We start from the raw sequence: 26,129 nt of genomic DNA, 5'->3' as shown, positions 1-26,129 counted from the left end.
GTATTCATCTGGGAGATAGGCAATATATGTAGTACTCCATTTTAAACGCAAGGAAAGAGCATGTAATATTCAAGTGATCACAGAGAGGGCTTTATACAAAGACCAGAATCAGGACCCCAAGTCACATTTTAATGAATATACTAGTGCTTCTGTCACCCTTATAACAAGGTGAGAGGGGCCTTTTTAAATGACAGAGTGAAACAGCTGTGACATTTAATAAATTGTTCAGTGATAACATCTAAGTAGTACCCGTCATTTAAGAAACCAAAAGCCATGCCAATGTAAGTAATTTTATATACAACGATTAAACAGCTTCATTTTTTCAATATTCAGTCATAATCAAGTTGACCTATTATTTATGATTTTTAAAAAAAGCAGAACCCACTGTACATAGTAGGGGGAAATTCCATACTTACCTACCGCACAATGTAAAACCTAGAGAAAAAAGGGGGAAAAAAGAATTAGTAAAGATCAATAATAATATATAGTTCCCGTAACACACATTCCATTTTTAAACTTGGTTATTTAACAAAATGTACATTCTTATTTATTTTTGTTTGTTTGTTCCTTTTTAGTTTGTGTATCTGTGGAAGATTTCCTAAGGAATAAACCTTACCCAGTAATCTACCAGATGTCTCTTTTATAACACATAAACTTGTAAGAGCAGTAGGTGTCCATCTCCCGTGTCCCATATTCTATAGAACAAAACTGTCACAGACTATAGAACACAGGGTCAGAAGAGCCTTTGTTGGCTCTTCTTGCTCGGCAGGCCCTTCAATGCAGACATTCATTCAACCTACAAAGCTCCACCGTGAGACTTCATCTTATCTCATTTGGTGACCTCATTACAGGCATGTTCCCAGTCCAATCTGTGACCCTAGATCTCTTCATGCTTCAGGCCCACATTGCAAACTGCCTTTGGACATCTCCAACTAGGTGTACCAGCAGCAGCTCAAACATGGCATGCCTCTTCAAGAAACTCCCCCTTTCCTTCCTTCATACCTGCTATGCCTCTTATCATCAACCTTCCAGTCTCCCAAGTTCAGCTGTTCTTTCCTTCCCCTCACCTACAAGTCCTGCCAATCTGGCATCGGTCTTCCCTGTTCTTATTTCTAGTGCCTTGGGTGAGACTGCTATCTCCTTTCCATCTCAGTGGCCATCCAAGTGGCCAATTAGGTTATTCTAAATTGTCTTCTAATTCATCCTGTATATGGCATTGCTTTAACCCTGGTGGTGGTTGCAGTAAAGATGTAATCTAAGGAGCTGGGTTCAAGATGGCAGTGTAACAAGATCCTGAACTCACCTCCTCTAGACACAACAAACTACAACTAGCTGTGGAATAATTCTTTCTGAAAGGTACCTGAAAGTTCAATGAACAGAGCCTTCACAACCAAGAATAAAAGGATAGCAGCAGAAACACAGACTTGCTAGGGAATAAAACAAACCCCAGCTATGGTGGGTCACAATTGGGAGGGACATCAAAAGTGTGGACTTTTCCCAGAGGATCAAAGGTACCTGAGTTCTATACCTGGCACCCAAATCTTTAGATCCTGCACAGAAGAGACAAGCCCCCAAAACACTAGGCTCTGAAAATCAATAGGGATCACCTTGAGGAAGACTATAAAGCTGCAGGGAACAGAAAACCTGCTCTTAAAGGGCCCACACACAGACTCGCTCAACCCAGATACCAGTGCAAAACACCAACTTGAATAGTACATACACCACAGATAAAGGAGAATCATTTGCTAACCTTAAGAGCATCTGCCCAAAGAGGCAGGAAACAGCAGGGACTCTCCGTGGAAACTGACACCAGTGGGAGCAATTTTTGTGATTCAAGTCTACCTTACTAAGGTGGGTGCTGGTGGGCATTATTTTGGAATTCCTGTAACATTCTATTAACAGTGGGAACACCCTGCAGAGCACCCTGCCCAGAGACACCCTGCAGAAGTTGTGGACACAGCCTGCAGCCCAACCAAGTGTCAGCGTAGCCCACCAACCACAGCCCCAGGCCCTGCCACAACAGGAGGGCACACACAGCCCACAAGGGGGACACCCCTTGAGCTCCTGGTTTTGGTGATTGGGAGACTGTATTTCTGGGCCAAATAGTACCATCTCCTATGTAAGGTCACTCATTCAAGACTGGGAGAGGTGGCTGACTGACCTCATACATAGAAACAAACACAAAGAATTAGGCAAAATGAGGAGGCAGAGTAATACGCTCCAAAGAAACGAACATGACAAAATCTCAGAAAAAGAACTAAATGAAACACAGATAAGCAACCAACCTGATAAAAAGTTCAAAGAAATTATCATACAGATGCTCAGTGAACTCAGTAGAAAACTGGTTGAACACAATGAGAACTTAAGCAAAGATATAGAAAATATAAGAAAGTATTGAACAGAAATTTGAAAAATACACTGGAAGGGTTCACAGCCGACTGGATGAAGTAGAAGAATGCATCAGCAAGCTGGAAGACAAAGCAATGGAACTTGCCCAGACAGAACCACAAAATAAAAATAAAAAATTAAGATGAATGAAACAGATAAAGGGGATGAAGGTCAAACGTCCAGTTATAAAATAAATCAAGTCATGAGGGTGAAAAGGACAGCACAGGGAGTACCGTCAGTGACACCGTAATCACATGGTACGGTGCGATCGATGACAAAGCAGGAAGACACAATGGGAAAAGGTCTCTTCAAAGATGGTGCTGGGAAAACTGGACAGCTACACACAAACAACGAAACCAGACCACTTTCTTACACCATATACAAAATTAAACTCAAAATGGGTTAAAGACCTAAATGTGAGACCTGAAGCCATAAAACTAGAAGAAAACACAGGCAGTAATCTCTCTGACATCTGTGGCAGAAGCATTTTTCTAGACATGTCTTCTTTGGCAAGGGAAACAAAAGCAAAATTAAAACTATTGGCAATACACCAAAATAAAAAACTTTTGCCCAGCAAAGGAAACCATCAACAAAACAAAAAACCAACCCACTGAATAGAAGAAGATATTTGCAAATGATGTATCCAATAAGGGGTTAATACCCAAAAGATATAAAGACCTTATACATCTTAACACCAAAAAACCAAATAATCCAATTAAAAAATGGGCAGAGGACAGGAATAGACATTTTTCCAGGGAAGACATACAGATGGCCAACAGACACATAAAAAGATGTTCAACATCACTAATCATCAGGGACATGCAAATCAAAACCTGTGAGATTATCACCTCACACCTGTCAGAATGGCTACAATCAAAAGGATAAAAAATAACAAGTGTTGACAAGGATGTCGAGAAAAAAGAACCCTTGTACACTGTTGGTGTGAATGCTAGCTGTTGGTGCAGCCACTGTGGAACATAGTATGGAGGTTCCTCAAAAAGTTAAAAAAAGAACTACCATACGATCCAGTAATTCCACTGCTGGGTATTTACCCAAAGAATACAAAAACACTAATTGGAGAACATATATACACCCTCTGTGTTTATTGCAGCACTATTTATAATAGCCAAGATATGGAAGCAACCTAAGTATCCATGACTGATGAATGGATACAGAAGATATGTTATATATACAGAGTGGAATATTACCCAGCCATAAAAAAGAATGACATCTTGCCATTTGCAACAACACTGATGGATCCAGAGAGTATCACGCTAAGCAAAATAAGTCAGTCAGAGAAAGACAAATACCATGATTTTACTCATATGTGGAATTTAAGAAACAAAACAAACAAAGAAAAAAAGAGACAAAAACAAAAAAACAGACTCTTAACTATACAGAACGGGTGGTTGCCAGAGGGGAGGCAGTAGGGGAATGAGTATAACAAGTGAAGGGGATTGAGAGTATAATTATGATTTCAGAATAGCTGAAAACTTCCCTAATCTGGGGAAGGAACTGAACATCCAGGTCCAGGAAGCCCAGAGTTTCATGTAAGATGAACCCAAAGAGATCCACACCATGATACATCGTAATTAAAATGGTAAGAATGAATGAACAGAATTGTTGAAACATCATACACTTGAAATTAACATAATACTATATGTTAATAATACTTAAATAAAGCTACTTTACACATTAAAAGAAAGAAACTGAAGCCCAAAGGCATCTCCCTAGTTGGCCAAAAAAAAAAAAAAGTTGTATGGTGACAGATGGTAACCAGACTCACTGAGGTAAACACTGCATAATATACAGAATTATCGAAAAACTATGTTATGTACGTGAAATTAATAAGACACTGTATATCAACTATACTTCAATAGTAAAAATTAAAAGAAAAAAGGTGATGTAACTGATGAATGTTATGAAGCTGTGGAAGGTTTGAGGCACATAGGAATCAAGGGCAGGAAGAATAGCAAAGGAGTTCCAGCAGTTAAGTGTGGTGTGATAATGGCCTGCACATTATGAGACCTGAGAACACAGGAAAGAAAGAATTGTAGCTGAGTATCACTCAGATACAGAACTGGTGGGACTTGGTAATGGGAGTAGACAGTAGAAGGGGAAAAGAATTCCCCAAACTCCAAGTTGAATCAGGGAATTAACAGTGCATTGGTTCCCAGACAACTTAATCTCAAGGGCTAAGAAAATATCCACAATTTTAAAAGGGTAGGGAGTTGATATACTTGTTTGTCAAGTGCCTATTTTTAACTAAACACCAAATACTACCATAATCAATTTTTTAAAAAGATTTATTTACCTTGAGAGAGAAAGAGGGGGAGAGAGGGAAGGAGAGGCAGATGGAGAGGGAGAGAGAGAATCACACGCAGACTCCCTGCTGAGTGTGGAGCCCAACACGGGGCTCGATCCCATGACCCTGAGATCATGACCTGGGCCTAAATCAAGAGTCAGATGCTTAACCGACTGAGCCACCCAGGCACCCCCACATCACTTCTTCCAAGAAACAAAAAATTAGGAAGGATATAACCCAAAAACAAACAGTCTTCTGAAAAGAGAGAAGATAAGAAATTAATTGGAATTCTAATTTTAGAAACAGTTCTGAGAATGTGAATTCAGGAAAAAAAATTAGCAGATATGTCTCTATGTTCTGGCACTTTATCTGGCTACTTCCAAAATATCTTGTAATAATTAACACTTTTCCCAGTTGACACAGCACCTTTACAAATGTGGTTTTTTAAAAAAAGGAAAAAATTAAGAAAAGTGAAGATATACCTTAAGGGACCCTAAAGACAAATCAAGGGGGATAACATTCACATTGTAGGGCTCTCAAAAGAAGAGAGAGACAAAGGGCAAGAAAAATTATTTGAAGAGTAGCTGAAAACTTCCCTAATCTGGGGAAGGAACTGAACATCCAGGTCCAGGAAGCCCAGAGTTTCATATAAGATGAGCCCAAAGAGATCCAAACCATGATACATCGTAATTAAAATGGTAAGAGTTTAGGATTAAGAGAATCCTAAAAGCAACAGGAGAAAAACAACTTGTTATGTTCAAGGGAAATGCTAGAAGGCTATATAAGCAGATTTTTCAGTAGAAACTTTACATGCCAGAAGACAGTGGCATGACATATACAAAGTGCTGAAAGGAAAAAACTTCCAACCCAAATTCTCTGCCTAGCAAAGTTATCACTCAGAACTTAAGAAGAGATTGAGAGTTTTCCATGTAAACAAAAGCTAAAGGTATTCATCACAACTAACCCAGGCCTACAATAAATGTTAAAGGGACTTCTTTAAGCTAAGTAGTAAGAAAACATAGGAAAGTAAAAACCTCACTGGAAAAGGTAACTATATAACAAAGGTAGTGATCAATCACTTATAAAGCAAGCATGAAGTTTAAAAGACAAAAGTAGTAAACTGAAATTATAATAATTAGTTAAGGGAAGCATAAAATAAAAAGATATAAAAAGGAATCATCAAAAATAAAAAATGTGGGGGGAAAAGTAAAAAGGTAAAGCTCTGAATTGCATTTAAAATTAAGTTGCTATCAAGTTAAAACAGACTATTTGCATAAAATATTTTGTGTGACCCTCACAGTAACCACAAGGAAAAAACTTACAGTAAATACACAAAAGAAAATGAGAAAGGAATTAAACATAACACTAAAGAAAGCCAGCAAACCACAAGGGAAGAGAAAAAGAAAGGAACAGAGAAGAACTACAAAAATAGCCAGAAAACAATTAACACAATGGCAGTAAGTATATGCTTATTAAAAATTACTTTAAATGTAAGTGGACTAAATACACCAATCAAAAGACACAGAGTGGCTGAATGGATAAAAAAATGAGACCCATCTATACGCTGCCTATAAGACTCAGATGTAAAGACACACACAGAGTGAAAGAGAAAGGTTAGAAAAAGATATTCCATGCAAATGGAAATGAAAAGAAAGCTGGAGTAACTATACTTCTATCAGATAAAATAGACTTTAAAACAAAGATTATAAGAGGGGCTTCCAGGTGGCTCAGCTGGTTAGGTGTCTGACTCTTGATCTCAGCTCAGGTCTTAATCTCATGGTCATGAGTTCAAGCCCTATGCTGGGCTCCACCCTAGGCATAGAGCCTACTTTAAAAAAATAAAAAAATAAAAATAAATAAAACAAAGACTATAATAAAGGACAAAGAAGGGCATTATATAATGATATAGGGGTCAATCCAGCAAGAAGATATTACATTTATAAATATATATGCACCCAACACAGATGCACCAAAATATACAAAGCAATTATTAACAGACCTAAAGGGAGTAGTTGAAAGCAATACCATAACAGTAGGAGACTTTAATACCCTGCTTTCATCAAGAGATAGATCATCCAGACAAAAAAATCAATAAGGAAACCCTGGCCTTAAATGACACATTAGACCTGATGGACTTAATAGGTATATATAGAACATTCCACCCCAAAGTGGCAGAATACACATTCTTCTCAACTGCACATGGAACATTCTCAAGGACAGACTACATGCTGGGCCACAAAGCAATCTCAATAAATTAAAAAAGAGTGAAATCATATTAAGCATCTTTTCTGACCACAATGGTATGAAACTAGAAATTAATTACAAAAAAAAAAAACAGGAAAACCCACAAAAACATGGAGACTAAACAACATGCTACTGAGCAATTAACGGTTCATTGAAGAAACCAAAGGAGAAATAAAAAATACCTAGAGACAAATGGACACAAAAATCTGACATACCAAAATCTATGGGATGTAGCAAAAGTGGTTCTAAGAGGGAAGATAATAGCAATACAGGCCTACCTCAAAAACAAAAAAAAATCTCAAATAAACAATCTAACTTTGCACCCAAAGGAACTAGAAAAAGAACAAATGCCAAAATTAGTAGAACAAAGAAAATAATAAAGATCAGAAAAGAAATAAATGAAAGAGATTTAAAAAAAAAGATTTATTCATCTGAGAGAGAGAAAGGGAGCAAGAGAGAAAGCGGGGAGAGGGGCAGAGGGACAAGCAGACTCCCCACTGAGCAGGGGAGCCTGATGGGAGGCCTGATCTCATGACCTGAGCCAAAGTCAGACACTTAACTGACTGAGCCACCCAGGTGTCCCTGAAATAGAGATTTAAAGCACAATAAAAAAGATCAATGACAGTAAAAGCTGGTTCTCTGAAAACAGAAAATCAACAAACCCTTAGCTAAACCAGCCAAGTAAAACAGAAGAGAGGATTCAAAGACATAAAATCAGAAATGAAAGAGAAATTACAACTGATACCACAGAAATAAAGGGAATCATAAGAGACTACTATGAACAATTATATGCCACCAAGCTTAACAACCTAAAAGAAATGAATAAATCCCTAGAAACATATAATCTTCCAAGAATGAATCATGAAGAAGCCGAAAATGTGAATAGATTGATAACTAGTAAGGACACTGAAACAAAATCAAAAACCTCCCAACAAACAAAAGTCCAGGACCAGATGGCTTCACTGGCAAATTCTACCAAACCTTCAGATTTAATACCCATCCTTTTCAAACTCTTCCGGAAAATAGAACAGAAAGGAAAGCTTCCAAACATATTTTATGAGGCCAGCATCATCTATACTAAACTAGACAAGGACACCACAAAAAAAGAAATTGCAGGCCAGTATCTTTGATAAACATAGATGTAAAATCCTCAACAAGTTTTAGCAAACTGAATCCAATACATTAAAAGGATCATACCCCACAATCCAGCGGGATTTATTTCAGGGATGCAAGGATGGTTCAACATCTGCAAATCAGTATGATACATTACATCAACAGAATGAAAGATAAAAATCACGTGATCATCTCAGTAGATGCAGAAAAAGCATTCAACAAAACTAAACATCCATTTATGATAAAAACTCTCAACAACGTAGGTACAGAGGAAATATATCTCAACATAATAAAGGCCCTAAATGACAATTCTACAGCTAACATTATACTCAGCAGTGAAAAGCATTCAGGAAAACACAAGAACGTGTACGCTTGCCAATTTTATTCAACAGAGTATTGAAAATCCTAGCCACAGCGGGACGCCTGGGTGGCTCGGTCAGTTAAGTGTCTGCCTTCGGCTCAGGCCATGATCCCAGGGTCCTGGGATCGGGTCCGGCATGGGGCTCCTTGCTCAGCGATGAGCCTGCTTCTCCCTCTGCTTGTGCGCTCTCTCTCTCTCTCTCTCCTGACAAATAAATAAATAAAATCTTAAAAAAGAAAAAAAAAGAAAATCCTAGCCACCGTAATTAGGCAAGAGAAAGAAATGAAAGGCCTCAAGTTGGTAAGGAAGTAAAATTGTCACTATCTGCAGATGATATGATACTATATGTAGAAAATCCTAAAGATTCCACCAAAAAATGTTAGAACTAATAAATAAATGGATTCAGTAAAGTTGCAGGATACAAAGCCAATATAGAGAAAACTGTGGTGTTCTATACATTAATGATGAAACATCAGAAAGAGAAATTATGAAAATAATCTAATTTACAAATGCACCAAAAAGAATAAAATATGAAGGAATAAACTTAACCAAGGTGAAGGACCTGTACACTGAAAACTATAAGACATTCATGAAAGAAATTAAAAAAGACACAAATAAGTGTAAAGATATTCTTTGCTCATGGTTTGGAAAAAGGTAGTAAGTGATGTCCAGAATTGAGGCTCTATTTCTACTCTATTGATTTTATCATATTATTTCATTGTTTATTAGTTACAAGATATCTGCTGAAACCATAACTTGACAAGACTTGGCTCATCTAAAATATTCCTGATAAGACTATGTCCTCAAAAATTATTAATTCTCTAAATTTTGGGGAGAGGGGGAGTGAAAGAAGCTTGGGTTAAAAAAATCAACGCCTGGGTGGCTCAGTCGTTAAGCGTCTGCCTTCGGCTCAGGTCATGATCCCAAGATCCTGGGATCGAGCCCCGCATCAGGCTCCCTGAGCCTGATTCTCCCTCTGTCCCTCCCCCGATTATGTTCCCTCTCTCATTGTGTCTCTGTCAAATAAATAAATAAAATCTTAAAAAAAACCAACCTTCACAAATTTGTTAACTGATAAGAAAAGAATTATTATACTGCAAATCTTATCTTTTTCAAAAGAAAACGCCGCTAAGAATCTCAACTGTGTGAATCTTACAAGATAATCTGGACCTCCTGCTGTAAAGCTGAGGAAAATAAAAGATGTCTGTAGATTTAAATGAGGAACAAAAGACATGAATAAAGAGCATGCTGAGACAAGACAGATAACAGTACACAGACAGAAAACCTATCCATGTATGTGGTAAGATGTCCACTCAGGAGGCTGATTAACAATGGGACATTATAGAAAAGGATATATGGTTGATCCTTACACAACAATGGCATGAACTGCACGGGTCCACTTACACTCAGTTTTTTTTTTTTCAACAAATACGTATTTCTTCAAATTTAGAGAGAGAACACGGGGTGGGGCGCAGAGAGAGAGGGAGAGAGGGTCTTAAGCAGACTCCGTTCTGAGCATGGAGCCCAATACAGGGCTCGATCTCATGACCCCGGAGATCACAACCTGAGCTGAAACCAAGAGCTGGATGCTTTACCACATAGGCGCCCCAAATACATATTTCATATTTTGATTAACAAGTAAGACAGAGGTTGCCAAATGACTAGAAGGGAAGGGAAGTTGGAGGAAAGATGTGGAAAAGGCTGGGACAGCATGGCTCCTGCCTGTTCCTGGCATTCATCACCATACCACCCACCTGGGGGAAGCTCAGTTCACTGAGGTCTTCAGCTAAGAGGTGCAAAGGAACTGGCCCTGGGGAGGGATTCCTAACAAAGTGGCAGGGCCAGTTACTGGCCAGTGTTGTTCAAGGATCACGGAATGATAACCTGCCTTCCCGTAGTAAGGGTTCCAGGAACAACTCGGGACAGGGTAGCACCAAGCAGAAATCTAGCCTGCAGAGACCTGGGGGGGGGGGGGGGGGGGGGGGGAGGGGGGGCTGTCCAAGGTGCTGAAAATTCTCTGAGGTTGGGAACTAATTCTCAAGGGGAACTGGCCTTTCAAAGCTTCCTAGCATTTCCCACAAGCAGAAACTGTATTAGAACCATGTAAAGGGGGTCAGGTGAAGCAAGTGACCTATCGAGAAGCTCTGCTTTCACCGGTTCTTCGACTTCCCCTGAACCGTGCCTGGAATGAGGTTTCCTACATTCCTGGGAAGAGGAGCACGGAGCGGGTGTCACTCCCAGAACCATCTTCACTAACTTTGGGTAAGGATGAGGTGATGTGTGGTGCCTCACTCTACTAGTATACTGTACAGTAACTGCATTTTTCTTTTCCTTTTAATTTTCTTAATAAAATTTCCTTTTCTCTAGCTTACTTTATTGTAAAAATACATCAAAGAAGAGATGTAACACACAAAATATGTGTTTATCAACTGTTCATGCTATTGGTAAAGCTTCTGGTCAACAGTAGGCTATTAAGAGTTAAGTTTTTAGGGAGTGAAAAGTTATATGTGGATTTTCGACTGCAGGGGAGGTTGGTGCCCCAACCTCTGTGTTGTGTAAGGGTCAACTGTATAGTGTTTGACGGCTATCATTTTTTCTTTTTGTGACAGAATAACAGGTCTTAGTCCTAGTAGGCCCAATCTCCCCCTTTTAATCACATATATTTTATAATGCCTCTTCTATCCTCAAATGAAATTCACAGGTGACAGAATCTACCTAAACAAAAATTTTTTAAAAATCCAATGTTCTGATATGGAAAGAAGAAATAGAAAGTAATTTATTTTTTAAAATATGTATTTCACTATACAAATGTTTGGGGGAATAATAAAGCAGTCAGATATATGTGACAATTTATGACAAATAAGTTTGGATTTAAAAATAAGAGTATCAGAAAGCACTTTGAATTAGTATAGAACAATAAAAGAGCAGAGGTGCAGACCAACACTAGAATAAAAAATAGTATTAAGATAGTAATGGACATAGGAAAGTAATCTTAGCTGAAGTTAGAATAATATGCCAAGGTAAATAACAAAGTAAAAAAAAAAATATGCAAGTACAATATCATCATGAATGAGCCTGGTCTTATTTTTTCTAAGTGTGGTGTCAAAATAATCCTTTAGGTTATGTCACAAGACAGGGTAGGAAAAAAGTATCACAGAGGGGCACCTGGGTGGCTCAGTCATTAGGCGTCTGCCTTCAACTCAGGTCATGGTCCCAAGGTCCTGGGATCGAGCCCCACATCCGGCTCCCTGCTCGGTGGGAAGCCTGCTTCTTTCTCTCCCACTCCCTCTTGCTTGTGTTCCTGCTCTTGCTATCTCTCTCTGTCAAATAAAAAATTAAATCTAAAAAAAGAAAAAAAAGTATCACAGAAAGCCCATCTGCCCATATTCTGTGAATGGTGCAACAAGGAAGAGATGGATTAGATAAAAACAAACAAACCAATACTGCAAGAGGCAATAAAGCAGTTGTATAATAGACTGGTGATAGTTTTAGGATAAAACTGAAAAACTATGGTGGTCCCCAAAAAGGCAATAATAAGAAATATTATTAAAAGTTATATTTAAAAAAATCCAACGAGATCCCTGTATTTCAGGTACCTTCACTAACTTAATAATTGAAGTCTAAACAGGAATCTCAAATCTTGTTACATAATTTCAGTCCGTTTCATTGCATTGGCAGTAACAACACTATTGCACTGAAATTCTTTTCAGCTAAATATGCAAGTTGGAAATGTAATTCTTATAGAGTACAATTTGCAGAGTGAACAAATTACTCAATTATTTTGAGATGGTGTCTTTATTTCACTTAGGTTCCTTCTTTTTATCAACTGTGGTAAGCAAATTCTAAAGATGATTCCCTGTGATTCCTGTTCCTTGGTTATCCAAACACTAATCTAGGTACTGCAGTGTAGGGATTTTACAAAAGTAATTAAAGTCCCAAATCAACTGACTTTAAGGTATGGAGATTATATGGGTAGACCTGATCCAACAAGGTGAGCCCTATAAAAGCAGAGCAGGAAGTGACCTCCAGCTGACAACTAGCAAGGAACGGGGGACCTCAGACCTTCAAGCACAAGACTTGGATTCTGTCAACAAGCTGAATGAGCTTAGAAGCAGATTCTTCCCTAGAGCCCACAGGTTAAGAGCCAGCTTGAATGACACATTAATTTCAGTCTTGTGAGGCCCTATGTGGATAACCGAGCCAAGCCCAGCTTCTGACACATAACCATGAGTTAATAAATGAATGCTATTTTAAAAACAAGCTGCTAAGTTCGTGATATCTTTATTATGCAGCAAAAGGACACTAAGATAACAATTTCCTTCTAACTTAATAAGCTTTTGGTTTAATTTCTCATGAAGATATTTTAGTATCAATATGTACTATAAAACTGTCAATTTGTATTTATAGAGTGGTTAGCCTGGGGGGATATACAAAAGCCAGGGCAGATGCAGGACAAACCTTTACTGAGTTGGGACTCTCTCAGGTGTTGTAAGACATATAGACAAAGCAACTCTACTGTGGCAATCAAAACACTCTTACAAAAAAGTTTAGCAAATCTCAAGAGGAATTGGAACCCAAACAGCTCTGGAGACCTCAACTGTAGCTCATGGATTTAATATGACTGGGCTACAGTGGGCCCCAATCTCTTTCAACTCAAGATTCCAAATTCTTGGGAGAAAAATATCTGACCAGTGCAGTATGGGTCAGGTGTGCACCCCTGGACCAGCCAGCGATGGCCTGAGAGGGAGTCAGGGTGTAGAGATGCCCTTGCTATCAGGAAAGACAGGTCCAGCCATGAAACTGGGAGAACTTCCAGGGAGGACAAAAATCTCCTGAGCTGGGCAGCTTTAAGACAGGTCTACCATACTCATGTTATGGGAGGTCCAGAACTCACCTGAGTTCTGTTTACCTGTATCTGGCTAGTTTTGAAAAATTCTCATACCATATGTATGTATGATTCCATTTTCTGTCAAAACATTGACTCCATGCATTTTCTTCTTTATGCTTACGGGGTTTTTTTTCCCCCCTGTAATGTATATACAGCACTTAGATTAGAGGGAAACACCTTTCTCCCCTTCTCTGCCTTCTATGAGAAGAGTTTTCTCCCAAATATTTCTCTGTTAATCACTTTATCCCAGGAAAGGAAGGATGACTCATCTGAACAGTAAATTTGAGAAGAATAAATGGGGAGTGCTCAACTCACCTCTACCCTGGGGTTTTCACAAAGAACTCCAAGCTCTGTATTTACTCCATGCCACCCTGGCTGCTGCTGCCTAGGGCAGGGTGGGTGGTGATCTAATTCTGGAGTTCAGTTAGCAAACCCATTTAGTTTGCACACAAACACACAGCCTCCAGCTAGGCCTTTATTGCTAACAAAGTTGATTTTTAGGATCCTCATGCAATTCCTTTATTTCTCAATGTTCAGAACATAAGAAAAAGGGGTATTTATTGTACTCCCTCAGACTCCAGTCCAAACTTGTTTTCAAAATCTTTTCACATCCATTTTTAAAGGAGAAAATAGGTGAAATTTCCTTAATTACCATTATTTGCTCTTTCTCATTTATTTTTACCTTTCTTGCTATGTTCAGCTCTATAATTTGTTAATTCATTACCTGCTTTATTCTTATAATCTGACAGTAAAATGCTGAACCCTTATTGAACTTAAAACTGGGAAAAAACTAGGGGCACCTGGGTGGCTCAGTTGGTTGGGTGTCTCTTGATTTCGGCTCAGGTCATGATCTTGGGGTGGTGGGATCCTCTCTCTCCCTCTCCCTGTGTCCCTCCCCCAGCTTGCTCTCTCCGAATAAATAAAATCTTCACACACACACACACACCCATCCCTGGGAAAAACTTAAGGTCATTTAATCCAGCGTATCCACCGCAGAGAGTTTAAGACCATGCGGCAAAACCAAGTCTCAGTACCCAGATTTCTTGTCTCCGGTGTTCTTTTACATATACTGTGACACTTAAGTACAATTCTAATTTTACTTCTGTAACATTTCTGCCAGCTTTTCTATGACAATCATCTACCCATCAACTAATTCCACCAACGTGTTTGCCATGTTCCTCCTGCATGACAAATTGTGAACTATGCCAGTTTCTCTTTGGCTTCTGCTCTGACATCAACTTTATCTTCTGCTGTAACTGGGCAGTCCTGCTTTTCTTATATGCTCAGTCATGGCAGACTGGTTTGTCCTCCAGTAAACTTGTCTTTCATAGCAACAGGTTGCTGAATTTTGTTTTTTAAACTGTTAACCATCACTGTAACTTTTTATTTTGAAAAAATTAATGAGTCTATTTGTATAAACATTAGAAATGATGCATTTATATTACACTCCGTCATCTTATAGGTTTACTGTTATAGTTCCTTTTTCTTTTTTTTAACAACAGATGTAAAATTCTGTACTTTTCATGTGTACTTCACTTTAAATCACAAGGTAATCTACTTTTCTTCCTTTTTAAAAAAACGTTTTAATCTTGTTTTTCCCATTTTTGTTTTCGATTATATAATGTATTACATTTTATATTATTATATCTTCCTTTTTATTTCAAGATTCACAGAAGTGATATATAAGCACACACTAAAGTATAGAGAGCAAAGAGAACTTCCCTTTTATTCTTCCCCAAATACCACACCCCTCCATGGGAATAAGTACATGTAGCAGTTTACTATATATCCTTCCATACCTCTTCCAGTATCTGCAATTTGCTTTTTTCCTAATGATTTTTCCTAATCTAAAAAGATCAACATATTTTAATAATTATTCTCATTATTTCACCTTATGAATTAGGAAGTTAAACTCTGGAGTGACATAGAATTTACAATTTCTTCCTTGGCTTACTCTCCTTCCCACTTCATTCTACTTGGGTAAGATCTGAATTATCTGATGAAATTCCAAATGGACACCTTGCAATCTGTATCAGGATCTAAAGCCATGCTGTCCAATGCAGTGGCCACTACCCACAGGTGCCTATTGAAATTTAAACTAAAAACAAGTAAAACTTAAAACTCAGTTTCTTGGGGCACCTGGGTGGCTCAGTTGGTTAAGCACCTGACTCTTGATCTCACCTTATGTCTTGATCTCAGGGTTGTGAGCTCAAGCCCCATGTTGGAGCCTACTTAAAGTAAACAAAACAAAACAAAAAACAAAACAACTCAGTTTCTCAGCCCCACCAGCCCCATTTCAAGGGTTCAATGGCCACATGTGACTAGTGGCTGCTGTATCAAACCGCACAGATTCAGAACACTGTCACTGTAGAATGTTCTATTGGACCATGCTAATCTGAACACTTGGTTAATTTTATTTATTTACCTAAGAGTTAAATACCCTTTGATAAGGTTCTTTCAAAGTTTCAATGCTTTTTGTAGGTATTTCAAAATGTCTCCATCTGTAGGAAATTGCAAGGTTATCTAGGAACCTAACACTTTCTAATTTCATGAGGATATTTTTATTCTTCAAAGTCTAAAGTCCTAGGCTGTTTTACTATTACACTTTTTTGAAGATTTTATTTATTTATTTGGGAGAGACAGAGAGAGCACAAGCAGGGGAAAGGGCAGAGAGAGAGGGAGAAGCAGACTCCCCACTGAGCAGGGAGCCCGATATGGGGCTCGATCCCAGGACCCTGGGATCATGACCTGAGCCGAAGGCAGATACTTAACCAACTGAGCCACCCAGGCGCCCCTTACTATTATATTTTAAGATCTCTTTTCTGCTAGAAATTGCTTCTCTTTGTCTTGAGTTTAAAAATTTAACGTACAGGTGCCCAAGAAGGGAAAGGATTTTTTTTTTCTTGAAAAACAGCTCCAGTGTGGAACTCCATATACTCTCAATAACCATACTGAGTTGGTCTTTCAGTTCAGAAAAGTTTTCTAGAATTTTTCCTGATTATTTATGAGTTTCATGTTCTAATTTTTTCTATTGCTGGTACCCTTACTTTTTGACAAGTTGCATATCCAAAATCCATTTTCGAGATATGTCAGTTCTATTACATTAGTATTAGTCTGTTGAATTTCATTACTTTCCCATATATTTCGTTTTTCTGTTATTCAAATAATTATTCACAAATTAGCTAGTCCACCAACACATAATATCCCTGATCCACTTGGCACTACATATTTTGTAATTTTCTTTTTTACATTTCAAATGGCGAACTCTGAACATTCCCAATAGCTGCTCTGTAATCTATTTAATCTTAGACCGTAACTGGGAATTCTTACCTTTTTCTTATTCTTTAGTATCACCTATTTCTCTGCACTATGGCCTCCTTCCTGCCTTGTACTGATACCATCAATATTTTTCATTTCATTTAAAAAAAATTTCTGCCCATTCCTTTTTAAAGCCATTAGCTGTCTTACCTGTTTGAATGTTCTGTCAATTTTCTTCTATTTGCTTGAGTTGTCAAACAGTGAGGCCTGTGTGGGTGGGCTCCATTTCCCACAGGCTCCCTCTTCCCTTCAAATGTTGTGACACTTATTAATGGTATACCAAGTTCTATTTTATCTCTGGTTTTCACATTGTTTTTGAAGCTGGCTTGTCTGTGGTTTGTTGTCCTTTCTGTTTGTGTTAGATATCCTCACTATCACTGCTCTGCTAGCTTTTCAGAAGTCTCTTTTAGAGGTCTGTTTTCTTAAGTCTTCATAATAAAGGTAGCCTAAAATGTACATATAGCTTGTGTTTCAAAATTTCCTTTTTAAGATTATTATTGGAAAGTTAGCATGTTTTCACAAGGAGGGAAAATATTACAGAGGGTGGTCGTGTCCCCAGATAAGTACACAAAAGTAAACTTGACCAATGATGTGCCTCAAGCATACTATCGTATTAATAATGCCACAGAAATTAACCTCCTAGTATCTCTGCAGGAAAAAAGTCATCTAGTATTGGAGGCAAACACAGAAAAACCAGCAGGGAGACAAGATGGGAGCCCCCTCCTTCTTAAGGACACTACAAGTTCTTAACATTTTGCCATATTTTAGAGAAATACTCAAAATCAGCTTCCTGATTATGTCATTAAAGGGTCTGAAGAGAGTTGTGAGGTGAGGCACAACGAATCAGAGCAGATTCGAGAGACGGGGCTTGGAAAGGGGTAGTGGGGTAAGAAGATACAACAAAAGGTGTCTACTCTCCTCCACTGCCTCTCTGGAACCAGTTCTGCCACTGCAGACCCAGCTCTAGACCAACTCTAGCAAAAGATCACAAATAAGACTGGGGTGTTTTCCCCTTTCTTTTTGTAGGTGAGGGGGTTCTAAATGATAGAAGGATCTGGAAGAGAATGGGAAGGAAAGGGAATTCCTGTGGTCTAGTAGGCATTCCCAGCTAGACACTGGTTGGTTAAGTGAGACATATAGCAATGTACATATGTTGAAGATGGTCTGTATCAGTCTCAACAATTAACGTCTTTGCAGAGCAGTCCTTAAACCACGGAATCACAGTGCCGCTCACTGAGGCATATCCAATCATGAGTATTTAAAGTGTCTTTGCTATAATTACAGTCTTATGTTAAGTAAATCCAGATTCTCTCAGAAATAATTTTTTTTCTTTTTCTTTAAAGATTTATTTATTTTACAGAGACAACGAGAGAGCAGGGGTGGGGGGAGAGGCAGAGGGAGAGGGAAAGAGAGAATCTCAAGTAGACTCCCCCGCTGAGCATGGAGTCCAATGTAGGGCTCGATTCCACGACCCTGAGATCATGACCTGAGCCAAAATCAAGAGTCGGACCCTCAACTGATTGAGCCACCCAGACGCCCCTCTCAGAAATCATTTTAAACTGTCATAATATAGCATCAATCTACTAAATTCTAATCTTTTTTTTCTTTTAAAGATTTTATTTATTTGTCAGAGAGAGAGCGAAAGAGAGTGAGCACATGTAGGGGGAGCAGCAGAGGCAGAGGGAAAAGCAGGCTCCTCACCAAGCAAGGAGCCCGATGCGGGGCTCGATCCCAGGACCCCAGGATCATGACCTGAGCCAAAGGCAGACACTTAACCAACTGAGCCATCTAGGTATCCCTACCAAATTCTAATCTTTAACTCAACTTTAACAAAGCCGGAAAGATAACTTATCCTTATCAATGAATATCACAGATCAAAAAAAAAAAAAAATGAAGAAGAAAACTTATCCACAGCTCATTATAGAATTTTTTAAAAACTGAGATGTAATTTAGATACCACTGAAGTCACCCATTTAAAGTGTACAATTCAGTGGTCTTTAGTTTGTTTGCAAGGTTGCAATCATCACCACTAATTCCAGAATACTGTCATCATCTTAAGAAGAAACGCTGTACCCATTAGCAGTCACTCCCCATTCTCTCCTCCCCACAGCTGCTGGCAACCACTAATCTACTTTCTGTCTCTGTGGATTTGCCTCTCTGGACATTTCATATAAATAGAATCGTACATGTGTAGTGCTTTGTGTCTGGCTTCTTTCACATAGCACAATGTTTTCAAGATTCATTTGTGTCATAACATGTGTCAGTAATTCATTAACTTTATGGTATGGAAATTGGTTCATCCACGAATGACATTTTAAAAATATATTTTTTGCTACCTCTGTGAATTAGCTTTCAAAATTACTCAAGATTCAACTCAAGACACACCATATTTATTCATACATTCCCCCCTTGGCTTACGAGATTATCAGTATATTTTATTTTCTGTCAATTTACAAATCACTTTGTACATTATGATGTTGGTTGTATTGTGTTTCAATACTTCGATAAATACTTACTGGGCTTTCCACCTAGTACCCCTTTTTCTAGACATTACCCCTTCCCTCCAATTTCTATATGGTTAATGTGACCTTGCTCCTGCCTACCAGGTGACTGGTCCAGGAGTGAGAACCTGATTCAAGATGGACAAATTAGGCCCTTCACTGGGAATGTGGAATTGGGAATAGGAGTCTATTTCCAACTAGTTGATCTCTTGATTGCAGGAGGAAATCTCAGGAGCTTTTGGTTACTACCATTTTTTGCCATGTAGACTAAGAAACCCAGACAACCAGTGTGCAAGAAGAGAAGAAAGAATCAGAGACAGAGAAACTGAGAACAGCAGAGATAAGAAGTGGAGCAGGAATCCCGGAGTTCCCTGCAGGCTGCATCCCTGTCCTTGGACTCCATGGGACATCCTGTACACTCATAACAAAGTCCCCTACCAAGTTGCTTAAGGAGGTTTCTGTAATCTCCAGCCAAGAGCCCTAGTATAATCATCTACCCAATAAGATTTTAAGCTCTTTATTAGCAAGGGCTCAACATCCATAGCACACATTACAACAACTCAAATACATACTTAATCAAATGATCACCTGTGGAGTAACTTGCAAAATTATCTATAAAATACACTCAAGACATTTTCCAGTGAGTATGTAGAAAAAAATTAGGATTTGTGTCCACGTTATAAAAAAGCTATATTATTGTATCACTGACTCAATATATCTTTGCACCCATTTTGCAAAATATTAATTTCCTCAGAAGTGAAATCACCTATCTTCTTATACTACTCCATCCCATTTGTGCTTGCCTGGTAAATGTTAAATCTTTTGAAAAGCATAATGTTACATTTTCCTAAGAAAATTTGAAGTTTCTTGCAAACAACAAGTAACTCCTATTTGTTTTTTAAGCAAACTCCCACAAAACCTACTAACAAATAACATTCAGGGGCGCCTGGGTAGCTCAGTCCATTAAGTGTCTGACTTTGGCTCAGGTCATGATCTCAGGGTCCTGGAATCAAGCTCCTCATCAGGCTCTGTGCTCAGCAGGGAGTCTGCTTGTCCCTCTCCCTGTCCCTCTGCCTCTCCCTCAGCTCATGTCCTCGTGCTTTCTCTCAAATAAATAAATAAAATCTTAAAAAAAAAAATTCAGCATACATAAATACAAGTAAGTAACCTCATTTATAGTGGTATACATATACAATGATGTGACACACACACACACACAAACAGAATATTACTCAGCCATAAAAAAGAGATCTTGCCATCTGCAACAACATGGATGATTCTAGAGAGTATTATGCTAAGTGAACTAAATCAGAGAAAGATAAGTACCATAGGATTTCATTCATACATGGGATTTAAGAAACCAAACAAAGAAAAAAAAGACAAATAAAAAAACATATTTTTATCTGTAGAGAACAAACCGGTGCTTATCAGAGGAAGGTGGGTGGGGGAATGGGTGAAACAGATGATGGGGATTAAGAGCACACTTATCATGATGAGTAATAAGTACTATACAGAATTGTTAAACTATTATACTGTACACCTGAAACTAATACAACATTGTATGTTAACTGTATTAGAATTATAATTTAAAACAAGGCAAAAAAATGCAAAAAAGACAGAAAATAAAAATCAAAGACAGAATGTTGGGAAATAAAAAAAAACCCAAAAGACTCTTAAATACAAAATAAAAACTGGTGGTGGCAGGAGATGGTGAAACAGATAAAGGACATTAAGAATACACTTATCTTGATGAGCACTGAGTAATGGATAGAACTGCTGAATTATTCTATTTCACACCTTAAACTATTAACACTGTATGTTAATTATACTTCAATTAAAAAAAAAAAGGTATAATGACACTGAACATACAGAGACATAAATGAATAACCTCCCCGGAATCATTCTCTCCTTTCCTCCTCTTGCAAACAAGATATATTGTCAAACATGAATAATTCCCAGGATAACTAATCTGTAATTCAACGACACTGTGCACATGTAATTATTATATGATACAGGTTGCGGAGGCATGAAATCTTCCTTAACGGACAACTCAAGAGATGCAGTTTTCATAAGTCTGCTCTCCTGCCCCAGGCTGAGGGGTCTATTGCCATGACAATATTGCCATGACAACTGCAAAGCTAATTCCCTGCCATTCCTGGGAGTCCTCACTTCATTTTGCAAAGTCCTTTTCCCAAAATCAAATCCAGGATTTGTCACCTAATTGGTTCTGAGTGGGGATAACAGAAATAAAACCAAAAATCCAAAATGTTTTCTTAAATCCCTGTTAAAAATTCTATAGGGATAAATGGGCTAATCCTTCAAAATGTTAAGATTTGGCTCCTGAGTGGATTTTGTAAAACATATTAATGTCACTACCTTCCCTAAGACATACTGAAATTTAAAAAATTATACTTCTAATATTACAAAGGCTTAGGGAGATAGAACCCCTTTAAATCACTGAAGAATTCCAATTGGGTACAACTGCATACCATGTCAAGCCCTGGGGCAGTTTCTCATGGCCTGGCCCCAAACTTGCTTCTCTATAGCTGGAGAGAATTGTGCTGGCCAAAGCTCTGAGAGGCAAAGTACTATTTACTTACTATTGGCACCTTCCAAAAAAAAAAAATCAAAACTCTTAAGTTTAACAAATGGCCCACACAAGGATTTGCTGAAGTTCTCTCAAAATTCCTCCCATCAGGCAGGAAGGGGCTTTGGAAATCTACTTTAACCTAATTATTTCACAAATGAGAAGAAAGGGTGGACAGAGATAAATGACTTGCTCAAATTCACAGAATTGATAAAACCAGCATAGTTAGAATATGGGTCCTCGATTCGCAGCTGGAAGCTCACTTCCCCATACCATCTGCCTAAAATGTGTAAATATGGACAGTTTTGAAACCTCTGCTTTCTGAGAGAAAAAACAAAAAAAAGAAAACTACAACTTTCTGTTTCAAATGTGAAGGTGAGAGGTTAAGGTGTTACACGTCATTTCCCAGAGGTAAAAGGTAATACCCTTCCAAATGTCATGATGGGCTTGCCCTGGAGGCTAAGTGAAATGAAAGTGAACACCAGATTTTTGCTGCAACCTGAAGGTTTTTTACCATTATGAACTATAGTAGCTATTGATTCTGTGTGCCCAAGGCTACCCCATTCCTCCTTTTCCATTAACAAAGCCTATAGTCCCTTGGCCTGAAGGAGGGGCATATGTCCTAGACCTGGCTAATCAACTATCTCACATCACAGGCAAGGGTGACTGGTCTAAGTAAGGCCAATCAGAACCCTTCCCTAGAACTGTGACACAGAGGCCGAGAAAAATAACTCCTCCCCCCTCTCCTACCATATGGAAGAAGGCAGTCTGCAGTAGGAGAGCCTAAGACCAACATTCAAAGAGAAATAGACATAAACAGAGATGAGAGATGGAAAGAGTCTGGCAACGTCAAATCCTTGGGTCTCATTCCTGAGCTGGTTCCTTTGATTTGGTAAGTTAACCCTTTACCAATCTTTATCTTATCTTATAAAGCCAGTAAATTCCTTTTTTGTTCAAAATACTTTGTCACTTGCAACTCAAAAATGCTAACATATACTGACCTCAGGAGACAGGACTAGATATGTTACTCTTAATACAGGGAAACTAATGAACATTTATTTAAGAAAAATTTTTTGATGTATGTAGATAGGCTCTACTGTTTCTTGTATCTACCATGTCTGACATCCTACACTCACCAGCTTCACTGTTTCCATTATAAGCTGGCTGCTGAAAGTATCTGAGTTTGCTAATACTTTCCTACAATTTCCCTAGAATTTAAAAAAAAAATCCTATTTTAAGCTTGTTTCATTTGATTTTCAATAGAAGCTGAATGTAAAACATATTCCAAGTAACATAAATTAAATGAGATTTTACCTTATCTAGACTGACAAAAAGATAATCTAGTCATCAACGTTATAGTATGCTATGAGGCAAGTTTTCAAATTTTTAACAATAGAAACCAATAAGAACAACAAATCTCAGGACCTACCTCCAGTAAGGCTCCAGTTTGGAAGAATTTCAAAGGCTTTTCAATGGAATAATAAAGGCTATGATAGCTACCCTTAGCCAGGTATGCTCTGACCAGACCAACTGCTATAACCAGCCACCTATGAGAAAGAGGAAAAAGAGCAATCAGGAAAAGAAAAAAAAAAAAAGGTAAGTAGGACTGGGGGTAACAGAAAATCTGGTGACAACAGGTACTGCTAAAGGTGACCTCAAGAATCAGTAGCCCAGATTTATCAACTATGGCCCTCAAATGCCAAGCTGTAATGCACAGAAATGTTGCACCACCAACAGCACCCAACCAAGAGTGCTCTGCTCTGCAAAAACACAGTGGCACCTCACCCATCTGGAGCTCAGCTTTTTGGCAAACTTGCCTGTTGAGAACAAGGCCAAAATGAAGAGAATAAGCTAAATTGGTCTTTGAGCAGCTAAATTAAGTGCCAGAAATCTAAGACAAGAGAAAAGCTGTTAAAGGAAAATTTTAAATGGCCTGTGCAGTCAAAGGGTCTGTAATAATAACAGGGCGGAGGAAAGATGTTTTAAACTGTTTTCACAAGTATCTCACAGAAACACACCCATACCCTACTCTTTTAAAATTGCGAATGAAATAAGAAAAGGATGGTTTTTTAAAGAAAAAAAGATTTTTTTTTAGCCGAATTTCCCACAACCAATTCAGTAAAAAAAGGCCAGATCAATACAAAACACTAAACAGGGAAACAGGCATATCAATGAGAATGTTACATTTCTGTTCTATCCTTCTCAAAAATGAATTTCTCAGGCCCTATAATTTTTTAAGTTCCATAGTGAAACAAATGGACCTTTATTATTAAGGTGTCTCCTTGAAAGCAGTAATAGATTCACCTAAATAAATGTACAATCCTAACTAGGCAATGGGATATATGGTCTATGTTATTTCCAGAAACTATCATACAAAGATGTCAAGAATTTGTAAAAGAAATGAATTCCTTAATGGTGTAACTGTCCCAGTATTAGCAACCTACCAAAAAAATAAGACTACTTTCTTCTCAAAATCCCAATTTCTTTTCTTGGCTTAAGACACCACTCCCCATCCTCCATCACCCAGGAATAAAGGCTTCTTTCTTTCTTCCCCAGTGTACCCTAAAATCTCTCTCCAGTCTAATGCTCTTGTTAATGGCCTTGCCTACAAGTACAAACTCCTGAAATGTTCTTTTAAAAATCACTCTCTGACCATTTATGCAATAAAGAAAACCTGTATCTTTATTATTTCTCCACTGGCCTGTGAACCAAGAGAAACAGGCTCTAGACCCAGATCTGTTACTAACAAGTTCAGTGATCTCAAGCTAGTCAAGAAAGTCACAACCTCCCTGAACCTAAGCTTCAACACCAGCCATTTCTAATGAAGCAATCAAGTCTACAATCCTCCCTATATATGTGTGTGAAGAATGCAAGGTGCTGAAATGCTAATGTGACATTAGCATTTGTGTGAAAAAGGGAGTGTGTGTACATATTTGCTTTCATCAGCATCTGAGGGAATCACAAAATTAGCACCTAGGGGGAGGGGTTCTGGGTGGAAGGGAAGGGTGAGAGGGAAGAGTTTCGCTGTATGCTCTTGGGTATATTTTGAATTTTGCACCTGCCAATGTAGTACCTATTTTAAAAATAAATAAAACTAGATGTTCACCCTACAGTTCTTTAAACTCTTCTGCATCTTTGAAGATTTTCATAATAAAATGTTAGGGAAAATCTTTTACAGATGAATACAATTCAAAAATACATAACAGAGGAGCCTGGCTGGCTCAGTCGGAAGAGCAAGCGACTACTGATCTCTGGGTTGTACGTTGGAGCCCCAAATTGGGTGTAGAGATTACCTAAAAACAAAATCTTAAAACAAAACAAAACAAAACAAAACATAACAGTCTGATCCTGCGATCCTCAGCACCAAAACTATGGGATCAAAGAACTGGAGGAACCCTGAAGATCACCTAATCCAAACTCTTTAGTTTTACAGATGAAAAACGGAGGACAAGAAAAGCAAAGTGATTTATCCAAGGTCACACAGATAGTGTCAGAACTAGAACTAAAAACCCGCTGTGACAAGGGATGGACTAAAATGAGGGAGAAACAAGAGGAGGTAAAACCTGTTTAGAGGGTGTATTCCCCTCATCCCCAATAACTCTGCCTTCCACCTTCCCTACCCCAATCCATTCCAGAAAGTCTCAACTCATTTAAAGCACAGCTCTGCTTATGTCACTGGTCAAAAACTTTGAACGCTTTTCCATTACCTTTCAGATTAAAGCTCAGTCCGGATTTTGAAAACAGCCGCCTAAATATTTAATGGTCACTCTGCAGCCACAGCTCCCTCTACTCCCCTTGGGGGAAACGGCTCGCATTCGTGACTTGCCGCCGGGGCTCTCGGCGCTGCAGGATAGCCGGCACGCCGCCCCCCCGCCCCCCGGACTGACCTCTGACCAGCCCACCCGTCCTCCCAAGGCCTTTGGGACCAGCGCCAGGGCGGCTTTCCCCGTGCCGCCCTGGAGCCCGGGAACTCCAGCTCGGGCACACCCAGCCGGAGAACTTGCTCGGCCCCTCGCCCAGGCGGGAGTCCCGGGCAGGCACCTGGGCCGACTAGGCTGCCCTCAGTGCCCCGGAGCCCGGACCCTAACACCCACCGCCCGGGCTGCCCTGCGCGCGGGCCCGGCCGCTCCGCCGGCCGCAAAGCCCCTTCCCCGGCCCGGCTTGCTCCCCGCCTCCCCGAGTCCCGGCCTCACCCCGCCGTCATCACCACATTGTAGATGACCAGATACGCCGTGGCCAGAGGCCCTGGGCCCTTCTTTTTCCGCGCGCCGCCAGCTTCCCCGGCCCCGGCCCGGGCCCCCCCGCCCCCATTCCCCTTCGTCGCCGCAGTAGCCGCCGCTGCCGCCATGTCAAGTTCTCAGAGCACGCTCTCCTTGCGCGAACACCGCCGCCCGGACAAGGCACTGCGAGGGGGCGGAGGGAGG

The 26,129-nt window shown here is 39.2% G+C and overlaps 1 protein-coding gene across 1 annotated transcript in view; it reads right to left on the bottom strand.

Annotated features, from left to right (window-relative positions):
- HACD2 (3-hydroxyacyl-CoA dehydratase 2) overlaps positions 1 to 26,101 on the bottom strand; it is a 112,201-nt gene extending 86,100 nt beyond the window's left edge. The window contains exons 1-3 of the mRNA XM_027583964.2: positions 25,899 to 26,101; positions 23,135 to 23,252; positions 417 to 435 (exon numbers count right to left, since the gene is read on the bottom strand). Coding sequence (XP_027439765.1) covers positions 417 to 435; positions 23,135 to 23,252; positions 25,899 to 26,053 — 292 coding nt within the window. The 5' untranslated portion in view covers positions 26,054 to 26,101. The remainder of the gene's footprint in view (positions 1 to 416; positions 436 to 23,134; positions 23,253 to 25,898) is intronic.
- Positions 26,102 to 26,129: the final 28 nt, after the last annotated feature.

This window comes from Zalophus californianus, chromosome 1, assembly GCF_009762305.2.
Source record: "Zalophus californianus isolate mZalCal1 chromosome 1, mZalCal1.pri.v2, whole genome shotgun sequence".
Lineage (NCBI taxonomy): Eukaryota > Metazoa > Chordata > Mammalia > Carnivora > Otariidae > Zalophus > Zalophus californianus.
This window is presented reverse-complemented; position numbering and strand designations above follow the sequence as displayed.